The 11,543-nt window shown below is 33.7% G+C and overlaps 1 protein-coding gene across 1 annotated transcript; it reads right to left on the minus strand.

The window, feature by feature from the left end:
• Positions 1-2,095: 2,095 nt before the first annotated feature.
• On the minus strand, positions 2,096-4,479 carry LOC131425133 (homeobox ARX homolog alr-1). Its single transcript, XM_058586744.1, has 3 exons — positions 4,226-4,479; positions 3,892-4,067; positions 2,096-3,781 (listed from the first exon to the last, which is right to left on the minus strand). The coding sequence occupies exons 1-3, from the start codon at positions 4,274-4,276 to the stop codon at positions 2,755-2,757; spliced, it is 1,254 nt and encodes a 417-aa protein (XP_058442727.1). The 5' UTR covers positions 4,277-4,479; the 3' UTR covers positions 2,096-2,754.
• Between the last annotated feature and the right edge of the window lie 7,064 nt (positions 4,480-11,543).

The following is an 11,543-nucleotide window of genomic DNA, read 5'->3' on the forward strand; positions in this document are numbered from 1 at the left end:
ATGCGTTTCAACTGCATTTTTTTCGAATTGTAACAGAAATGTAAAACTTCCCGCAAATGTCGAGAATTGGGCACATAAACAGACATTTTCGAGCGTGAATAATACGAAAACAAGAACAACTGTCACTGAAACGGCGATGACAATTCGTTAGGCACTGTACACACTCACTTTAACCAGTCTCAGCCGGTACAGTGACCTATCGGAAAACGACGGAAGCAAAGTTGTACACCTGATAATAAAAACATCATTCAACAATTTTGGATTGAAACGATGCTAAAAGTTGGCTGTGATATAGTTTTTCTGTGTTAAATTTGCTATCTAATTTATTAGAACTATTGTTCTAAAATCCTGCTTTTGGACTTCCATAGTTATATCAAATTCAATAATAATTGTGATACAAACGTTTCAAAATCTGTTACGATTTTGTTCCCGCTAGAGTCTTTTTTGTTATGATTTTTGTTATTTTAACAGCTACCAGCCAGAAATATTTCAAAATTTGTTACAAAATATTTCTGAAATAAATTACTCTAGTTGTTATAATTCTGTTATTCCCATCTGATCGGGATAGTGATCAAGTACAGCGAAGCATGCTTGGTTTTCGTCTAGTCAATTGGACTTTCTCTTCATGTGTTTTCAAATGTAGGGTAGTTTAATTGTTAAAACAATTTCCCCGGTTAGGAGTTAGCGTTAGGGTTCGAGTCCCGTCGCTGCGGTAACATTTTCGCGGTTTTCGGTCAATTTTCTAATCTGCTGAACAAATTAGTGAAACATGTACTCAAAGCTTCTGCTTCAGTACATTTATCACGACTGTACGAGTCATTGCTTAATTTTTTTGATCGGTGCAATTTTGTCTCTTGGATTTCACGTAAAAACTTTCTAAACATTAATAACAGTCTACATGCATAATTTTTCAAAAATCCATCATTCTTTTTGAGAGGTCATTTCAAATCAAGCTTTGTGTTTTAGGGAATTATTATCGAAAACAAATTTCACTTTCTTTATCATTGAACCCCACTGTCCACTGTCACGTCACTACATTTTCATTAAGTTGTAATAATTACTATAAGTTTTATAAGTTCGTTAGTAACTGATGGATGCTGCAAAATGTAGTTTAAAACACTTAACGGTTTTATAAGTATTACACCTTAGTGAAAGTGTACTGGCGTTACAGGGGATATTAGAATTTAATCGTGATAAATAAAGTAAAACTTATAAAACATTCTCTTAACAGGCCATCGCATGAGGGTGATTATTATATTATATTAAGTAATTGATCGATATTATATTGAGTAATTGATCGATTCAACGTGAGTTTCTATTACGCAAGGAGTTAGTCACTTACTCACCTCAATGCTGTTGCCTCTTAATGATATTTTAACGTATTGTGACAATGAAAATTGCATCCATTACGTAAGTCTGGAAGTAAAAGATGCACTTTTCTGTAATTTTTAGAAAACTATGCGTTATTGAAAAACCTGTCCTCTATAATATAATTTCTAATATATACTATTTTGTCTTTAAAATTCCGTGTATTGTCCGTGTTTCCACACAGGACTTTTCTATAAATTAACTTGACGGTATTGAACATAATTTATATAACGTGAAATGACTTGCTTATATATTTGATATGCTGTTTAATAAAAAAAATTAAAAAATTTCAAAAGTTTGGGAAGTCGCAAAAATTTGAAAGAAAAGTGCGTCATCTTCAATATTGACACTGTAAAATAAATTCTGAGAACGAAGTATGAATTGTCAAGTACTCTATTCTTCATGGAACCTAATGTTGAAAAATCTTTCATTGAGGAGGGGGTGGGGGGGGGTGTTTTGTGTTTTACCCCACTTTTACCACACTACCTCAAACCACTCCTCCTCCCCTCCCCCCTGCGCACGGGCCTGCATACATGCATACAAAAGGACATATACAGTAATTTTGCTATCACAACGAACTGAGTGGGATGGTATATAAACATAGTCGTTCAGGTCTCGGTTCAAGACTCGGGTTTCACACTGATTGCCTAGGCTTTCTATAGAACAAAACACGACACTTGATAGTTCAAATAGTCGAACTTCAAATCATTACTTTCTCCGAAGTTTAAGAGAGTTTGATCTTGTCGATTAAAAATAATGCATGCTTTAGGAGATTTTGACTTCAAAAGAACGAACAGTCGTGAATTAATTATTAATTAATTATTGTTCACCTATACACGCACATCGTTCTTTGAGTATTGTATTATGGTGTAGAATTTTGTTTATTTCCTGTATGGTTTTTCATTTCGTTCACTTGTTCCACATGAAGTTCGCATTACTCTAAGCTGAAGCATGCAAACACTAGTCAACCACTGACACACTATACGCCAACGGCTAATGGTGAAAATCCAAAAAGCTGCTTATTGTTCTGTTTCCTCGAACTTTATTCTCAACTAAAACAAAGCATAAACTACTCTAGTATTATGATACATCAATACGTTTGTTTTGAACACTGGAAAAGCTATCGATTATTTTTCAACTGCTCATTTTGGTCAACAATTTTATGTTTTGGCTTGGTCTATGCATGGTAACTGTTGTTCTTTCTCAACGCTTTGGATTAGCTCAATTTGACTAGATTTAAGATTTATACACAGTTTTAAAGAAAAAATGGCACTTTATAAAAGGATCGCTAGTAACCAATTTAAAGCCAATTCATTGCTTTGATCAATGTTCATGAGTCAGCTAATATCGACACAAACAGCATTTATGATCACACATGTGATTCCATCAGAATTTTTCATCATCTAATTGATCTATCCCTTCCACGTTAATGTTAATATTAATTGGTTTTTCTAAATCTAGTAGCTCGGATGGCGATTTGTTAGATTTCTCTGGCCCATTGTCGTTCAAACTGAAATTGTTCAAATCTAAACTAAGATGCGATTTTTCGTCGTGATGGCAACTAATGCTTGTTTGAAACGATGAACTGTGAAGAGTTGCGTGGAGAGCGGCATGATGATCACTAGGTGACAAAAGCGTTTGATCGAGATTGAACAACGATTCACTTTTGAAGTTATCCATATTGAATTGATCAACGTTGAGGAACTTCATTTCATCGTCATAAACAGATGAAGAAGGCGGTGGGGATGAGCTAACCAAATTATGGATGTTCATAAACTGAAGCCCGTTGCCTGAAGATGAAGACGGGCCACTAGATGTCGCGACGGAGGAACTTAGGGTCGAATTACAAATTGTGTTGTTCATGTCTGTTATGGAATTAGAGAAATGGGTTGCATGCTTTCCTGGTGTGCTTGTTGGTGGATAACTATTCCACTCGAATGTTAAATTGCTTCCGCGGCCATCGATAGAGTTGATTTGGTCGAAGTTTAGATTTAGGAACAAATTCGGAGACAGTCTTCCCGGCGACATCTGACCTAGCGATAATTTTCCATCTTGATCGAAACTTGGTACTTGGGACACGCTTTCGTTCAGATTCAGTTGCATATTCGCTAAATTCATATTTTGAGGAATAGTTTCATAACTGACACTTGTAGGCACTTCATCCGCAGCAACTCGCGTCGGTCCCGAGTTATTTGAACTATTGGCAATGGCGACTTCATTTTCACCGTCGTCTCCCACTGAACCCTTCTCACTTTTCCTCCATTTCGCTCTACGGTTTTGAAACCACACTTGTACACGTGCTTCAGTTAGATCGATTCTTACTGCTAACTCTTCTCTGAAAAATACATCTGGATAATGAGTTCTCTGGAAAGCTCGTTCCAATTCCTGCAGCTGTATTGAATTAAATGTTGTTCTATGGAAAAAAGAAAAGAGCAAAAGAAGCATTACGCAACATGTTTCTATCGTAGCAGCATTTGCGGAATATATAAATTCTGCGTGAGTGGAAATAAATTATTAACTAACCTGTATCTGCGTTGCTTTCGTTTCATGCTGTTTGTTGCCAACGGACTGGAAGTGACTGACCAATCCAGAAAAGAAAGTCCAGGTATGCGATTGAATATGTCGATTCGATCATTACTAAGGATTCTTCGTTGCATTTTTTGTACCGTAGTAGAGTGGCTTACCACGTGTTTCAATCTCTAGAATTCAAAACAATGTATTGATATCTTCTGACCAAATACGCATTTCATTTTCATTTATTTATCAAAACTTCAAATAATAAAAATGAATGAATTGAAAATTAATATGATTGAAGACACTGATAAAAACGATTCTTGACCGAAATTGTAGTTTTTACCTCTATAAGCCACACTAACTTTACGAGTGTTAATGCGACATTGGTCTTCATGCTTCACGCGGTCTTTCGGCTTTTTTACACGAATTTCTGTCTATCTATTTTCATAATGTTGAGATCACAGACACAGTAAGAATTATTCAATAATCAGAATATAAAAAGTGCTGCATAGTGGTGCATAGTTAGCTTTTTGTATCACAGCGCCGGGAATTTTTCACGCAGTCTATAGCAATTTGATTCCTTGCCACCGCATAGCTGATTAGATGTCGTTATCAAAATGGTATCAAATTTCGCTATAACGTTCAAAACTTAAAATTTTTTGATCATAGTTTCATATATAAATAAATACCACTATTAGCAAATCAAACTTTGGAACAATTTCAACAGAATTATCTATGCAGTGGAAAACTGTACATAATTATATCTTTTGTGGTATAAATATCAAAACGAGTTACAACTTTATTATGGTTTTCTAATCGGGACTAAAAAAATTATTCGAGTCAGCCACGAAATACGAAATTCTTGAATGAAACGAAGATTCCTTTTTTGCGCTAACAAACGAATCTCTTTTATTTAAGGTTATAAATGTCCTTGGTCGATTCAAATTTTCAATATCGATTGACCTCTGTAAATCAATACGTTGAGTTCAGTTTAGGTTTCACATCTTTCAGTAAGTCTGTTGATTTCGAATAGCAAAAGTGTCCTATCTCCGATCTTACCTTTTTATTACTCTTTTTCCAGACCGAAAAAGTCATTGTGTTAATCATGCAACCAAACGACTATAATCAGAGAAAATAGGATTTAATTCTTGATACTATCCAATGTTTAGTCATAGGAGAATTGAAAATACTTCAATATTTCCTAAATAAAATTCAATGATTTGGCTTGCATCAGGTAAATTTCTAAACTAGGTTCTACCTTATGATCAAAAACGTGATTAATCCACCTAGCAGTGAGATGATACCTTTTTCATCAATCCGCAAGTGTTTTTTGCATGAATATTCTTCGGTGTTTAAGTTTTCATTGCATTATTTTAATGACCGTCGTTTTAAGCGACAATTTGAGATTGTAATCACTCATTATTCTGTAATGTCGAAACTGCAAATACAATCGAATTTAAATCTAGAAGTGTGATAATCGATTAAACATGCCATGATATGTAAGTTCCACTTTAGAGTTTACGGTAATTTAGGGTACTTCCAGAGCCGGTATTCAGGAACTAGCACAACCCAAACCGATTCGTATGGCCATATGACGAATAAATTACAGTTTTGAGTACAACTTTGAAGCTTAATTGGATAAAATTCATTAATTTTTGTATGTATGTATAAAACTAATTAATTTTGTATATAAGTTCAATTCAATTTGAATTTTTGTTTCTGAAATTTGATTAGGCTTTTTTGAGAAAACGATTGAGCTTTGAGAAACGATTTTATACTGGAACCGGAATTCTAAAATCGGTATGGCAGAAGTCAGATAAATTCACCTCAATAGCTGTATAGTTTACATTTGTTTCAAAATATTTGAAAATCAGTGAAGACATCTTTGAGAAATCATAGCACGAATTAAATTTTTAGGTGCCTTCTGAATCGACAACTGAATACCACTAAAACTGAAAAAAGTTAATTTTTTTTATCGACTATCCAAATCTGCTAACCCGATAAACCTGATTAATTTATGTGGAATAGACATTTTTATACTAATCACCTTGTATCCCCGAAACCGGAAGTTGGATCTGACTGAAGAGCAAGATGTTTTAAAGAATCTTGAAACTTTTCATTTGCATCTTAGATGATTCTTAGATTTCATTTGAATCTTAGATCGGTTTAGCCATTTACGAGAAGAATGAGTTACACAATTTTGATTTCGTTTCATATATCATCCTGTAGTTCCGGAACCAGAGGTCGGAACCAAACATAATTCAGGAACTTTGTTTGGGAGCATACGACTTTTCGTATGAATCTGAATTTGCAGAAAAGAAATTTTCAGAGAAAATTGAGTAAAATTATTTGTCACACACGCATTTGCTGATCTCGACGAACTGATTCGAATGGTATATGGATGTTATGTTATTTATTGCTGTAAGTAGTTTAAAACAATATAATTAAAAAAAATCTGCCATCATCTGGTTTATATATGTCATATTCGAACGATTATGTTGCCAAAAACGAGCCGTGCTAAAATCGGTCCGAGGCAAATTGTCATGAAAAAGGATGCTGTACACAGTCTTTTTGGTACTTAGAAACAATTGTATGTAACAGAATAAAAAATCGTGTTTTCCGTTGCTCCCAAGCATTGCTTTGTCATACAGCGCTCAAAACTCCTACTGCTGGAATAGGGGGAAAAGTCGTTTACACAAAAATTTCGATATCTCCGTTAAAAATGGACGGATTTTAACAATCTATGGCTTGTTGAATAGGTATTATCGTGCGGAATCTAAGTCTGAAAACATATTCTGTTTTCAAGGTCAATTGTGACAGATACTGTCAAAAAACTGAAAATTTTGACATAAAACTTCGAATAACTCAAAAAGTAAACATCCGATCTCAAAACCATTCAATAGCGTTTTGGGTGACGGGGAGACCTTTCATTTGCGACTAGTTTGATCAAAATCGGTCAAGCCATCTCTGAGATCTCAACCTCTTAGTTGACAACACACATACAGACACACAGACATTTGCTCAGTTCGTCGAGCTGAATCGATTGGTATATGTCATTCGGCCCTCCGGGCCTCGGAAAAATTTTCGAAAGTTTGAGCGAATTCTGTACCTATTTTTTTATATATAAAAAAAGGTAAAAAGAACCGGAATTTTCATTTTAAAATTCCCGCGCTTGTCCAATCGGTAAACTTTTATTCTCTTAACTTTGGCAACACTTTTATACACATTCTGTCAAATTTTGACGCATATCGCACGATTAGTTTTTGTTTGGCGTCTATACAAAGAAGTTGTAAAATTTTCGTGTGGCGATTTTTATAAGGGATGAAAATTTAGAACAACGGCTCGAGGTTTCGTTTTTTTTCAATTTCGGTATAAACATATGAAACCGATGATTTGCAGACACGTGAACAGGCCACATATAATTATTCATGTGAAAAGAAAACAAATTCACATCACTCCTAACGATTATGATTTGTTTAAATTCAAATAGGGTAAGGGCTCCCTATTTCATCTCATTTGTAAGGACGTCGGCTTCAAACCCCGATTTAGCCACTAAAATCACTATAACTATTTCATATTACTGCTTCATTCGCCTTGCTCCACATTGAGATTTGATTTACATTCCTTGGAAATTAAAATAATGTTCATAAAACAGCAAAAAACTCTTATGAAATGTTCACTACTCTGCTCCTAATTCCATCTCAATGGATTTTTATCCATCCTATCGTTGATCCTTTATTCATCCTATAAATTAGCAATGGTGACAGCAATCAAAACAAAATATTCCACTATTACACTCTCAGGTTCAAAATGTCAGAATTCTTCTTAAAAACGGCCTAATGCAAACTATGAGACACAACACACAATATTTTTAAAACCAGATTGAAATCATTTCAAAATTTTCGGTTGTTTCCGTTACCTTTCGCTTTGAATTTAAAACTTTACTGTAAAGTTAATTTGGTGAACTTTAAATAAAAACCAAAATGTAATTGTTACTATTTATTCATTAGCCCTTCTTAAAACAAAGTGTAGAGCCAGAGATGCCATTTATACAGATTTATTTGTATTGTATAGATTTTTGTGTTCGCATACTGATTTAAATCAAAGTGCAGATTTTATACAGATTTCCTAAATTTAATACAGATTTGTACAGGGAAGTGAGAAGTAAAAAATTAGACTTTTCTCTCTAAGTATCTATTAGTATTTGATTGCAGTGATTCTTTAAAAGTTTATTAATCAACAGACAAATCACATGTTAAAGTGGAAATCTTTTATGTAGGTAATTGATTATGAACACTGACAAACATTTATATTAAAATTTTGAACCAATTTGAATTGATATATATATATATATATATATATATATATATATATATATATATATATATATATATATATATATATATATATATATATATATATATATATATATATATATATATATATATATATATATATATATATATATATATATAATATATATTGTTATTGTATATATCAACTCGTTGAATATTCTCGTGAGCGGGGCAATGACTTACGGAGATATAAAGAACTATCTGTTAACATCATTTCATTAGTGAAAACAGATAGAGCAGATATCGACCTTCTATTCAACGGAATACATATTTTCTATGAAAATATCTGGCATCTCTGTGCACAGCCGATGAAACACACACACTTTACAGCGTTATGTTGACGTATAGCGGAATGAAACCAGTGCTACTATATTTGCCACAATGGTTATTTCATTAGTATTTAACACGCTCTTTCTGGTAATATTCGAAGCAAAAACAGTTTTATTGAAGTATTAATATCAATAATATAATTAAACTAATGTCACGGATACCAAAAACATACTTTTTGATAATAATTTGAAGAAGATAGACAATTTATTTTTTGTAACATTTTGAGATAACTTGGCAACTTTGCGAAACAAAATGAGATGAAAACAAAGTGCAATCAAGTGAACTCAGTGAAAAACTTTCATCTCATATTTTTAAAGACTTTTATTGTTTGTAGGGTAGTTTTTGAAGTTTTAAATCGTTAATTAAACAAGTGGCAAGTGAACATTACTAATTATGAAGTCATCCAGCATTCAATGGTAGTGTAATTGTGCGAAAAAGTGATCATGTTTTGAGACGAATCGATTAGTAGATAATCAGAAACATGACGAACTGTAAATCTTGAGACGAAAATGTGTCCTAAATTGAAAAGTGAGTTTATTTTCAATAAAAAAAACCATAAACGAAGAACTTAAAACCAATTCTTTCAATAGGAAAGTGTGACAATAGCTTTTATAATCATTTTAAAACATTTCACAGTTTGGTTCAGGTAGGTTGTAAAATATTATTCATGTTCAAAGTAATGAGGTGAAGGTATGAGATGGAAATAGGAGCTCAGATGAAATAGGGAGCCGTTACCCTAGCATATCAGTAGGCATCATTGGAATGCGTGGAATAAAAACTTTTTCATCTTCGAATTTGGCAATCAAAATTGCTGCCCCGATAACATTTCGTGCTTAAAACCATAGTGGCGACAGCTGGTAGTTTGGAAGGCACATTTTTGACAATATCGTTCCAAAAGAACGAGCGACCAGTCAAACAAGTTAACAAAACTACCAACATTACGAGTGAAATGCCATCACACTAGTTTCCTCTTATTTCTGTAACTGTAGCTGTTCCGGTGAACTTCGTATTTCTCAAAAATTATCTTCGGATAAAATTATTTCGAGCACTCACAAAATCAGAATATTTAAACGACCTATTTAATTGGTTTCGGAAGAGCGTGGGCATGATTGCTCGCGATCAATGAAGTAAAATGTAATGTATTTTTTTCTTGCATGTTGAACAGTATTGTCTTTCATGTTCTGTCAAAATGACTCAACTGGCATCTGCTTTTAATTCGATTTCAGATTTTTTAAAAAATCGCTCTTTGAAGTAGTTTTTCGTGCTCGCATTTTAAAGATTTAAAAATGAACCAAGCAAAATACAGGCAAAAGTCTAAACAGTTTATAAGCAAATGGATAAATCTTTTCATGGAGGTGAAAAATTGTACGAAACTCTTCACCGAGAATAATTTGAAATTTTAAAGTAATCTGCAAAAACCGACGTTGAAAGAAAGATATGCCCAAACACGCCTCGAATGGGTTGATATAATTTGGATTGTGTTTGGGCCAATTGATAACACTTGGGCTCAAATGAATAAACAGACATGCAATTTAAAGTAGCAAAATTTAAGCCGAAAAAAGCCATAAAACATCCTTTGAATTCAAATGGAATTACTCCATAAGATTGAGAGCTAAACAGCTTTAATGTTTGAGTTAACGGTGATAATTTGACTTTGTCACATGCACATATGAATCCTATTATCTCTGAATGAATTTTTAGTGCATTGTGACAGCAATAATTGCATCCATTGTGAAGATAGAGATTCTTATTTTTGGAATTTTAGGAAAACCTCGAATAATAAAATAACCTGGCCTGTTCATTTGGCACTCATACTTATATCGTTTTCTCTTGATACTAAAACTAACCCTAAATAAAAAAAATTAGATTCCCCAGTGTAATAGTAATGTAATTAAGCAACCCGTGACACCAAAAGCGCCATAGTAGCATACATCAAATATACATAGATTTCCCATTGTAACACTAACAGCGCTTCAAGTGAGAAACGGGTGTACTTTTTTCCATTAGCTACTGTCATAAATCAAATAAACATATATTTCCCATTGTACGGAGACACTAACAGCGCTTCTAGTGAGGAATGGTTGTACTTTTTTTTTTGTTGTGTTAAATGCGCAGGCAACTTTGTACATGCATTTTAGGAGCATTAAGGCACCCATTCACCATCAGACGGCGCTTTTGGTGTCATGGGTTGCTCAACATCACACTGGGGAATCTAGGTTTATTTTGTTTATGATAGTAGCTAATGGAAAAAAGTACAATCGTTTCTCACTAGAAGCCCTGTTAGTGCCTCCGTATAGTGGGAAATCTATGTTTATTTGATTTATGACCTAGCCCAGTTTCCACCCTAATTGCTGTCAAACCGTTTGTTTGAAGCTATATTCGAACCTAGTTTCAACGTTGTTGAACTAAAAATCGAGTCAGTTTCGAGCCTGGTTTTATATTAGGTTTGCTCAAATCCCCGTTGCTAAGTGCGAAACCAACACCGTTTCGTGTAAAGTGTTTGTTTGATGAAACTACTCTGGCTCAGTTTCAGTTTTCTCAAGCGAAAACGACATTAATTTAGCATATTGTTCGTAACAGTGGAGCACATGTATAACACTCCGAATACCAAGGGGGTGAAAAGTTACGCGGACTACCAAGGGTACCATGAGAAGTGGGAACGCTTTGACTGACTATATCTTAGCCATTTTTGGACAAATTTCAAAACTTTTTTTACCATTGGAAAGATAAATTCAATCGGAATAAAATCCGCATCCGATTTTCTCTAAACAAATATTTCTGCTGTGAAACATATCATACAATATTAGTCGGTTGGTACACGAACATTCTTGAATGTCTGCTTAACTAAGTCACAAAAAACTCTAAGATTCAAAAATTTCTGTAAAAATGCATAATTTCTTGAGATTATTAGCAAATTGTAATTGTAATTTCCTGTTAAAAATTTTCTTTGAAGCTATATTCAATCGATTGGTCAAC

Source organism: Malaya genurostris, chromosome 1 (assembly GCF_030247185.1).
Source record: "Malaya genurostris strain Urasoe2022 chromosome 1, Malgen_1.1, whole genome shotgun sequence".
Lineage (NCBI taxonomy): Eukaryota > Metazoa > Arthropoda > Insecta > Diptera > Culicidae > Malaya > Malaya genurostris.

Bases quoted from the DNA above. Each gene is read 5' to 3' on its own strand.
- LOC131425133 (XM_058586744.1), bottom strand. From the start codon at position 4,276: ATGAAGACCAATGTCGCATTAACACTCGTAAAGTTAGTGTGGCTTATA. The intron at 4,068-4,225 runs GTAAAAACTACA...TTTGAATTCTAG, and splicing joins AGTTAGTGTGGCTTATAGAG to AGATTGAAACACGTGGTAAG. The intron at 3,782-3,891 runs GTTAGTTAATAA...TTTTTTCCATAG, and splicing joins CGAAAGCAACGCAGATACAG to AACAACATTTAATTCAATAC.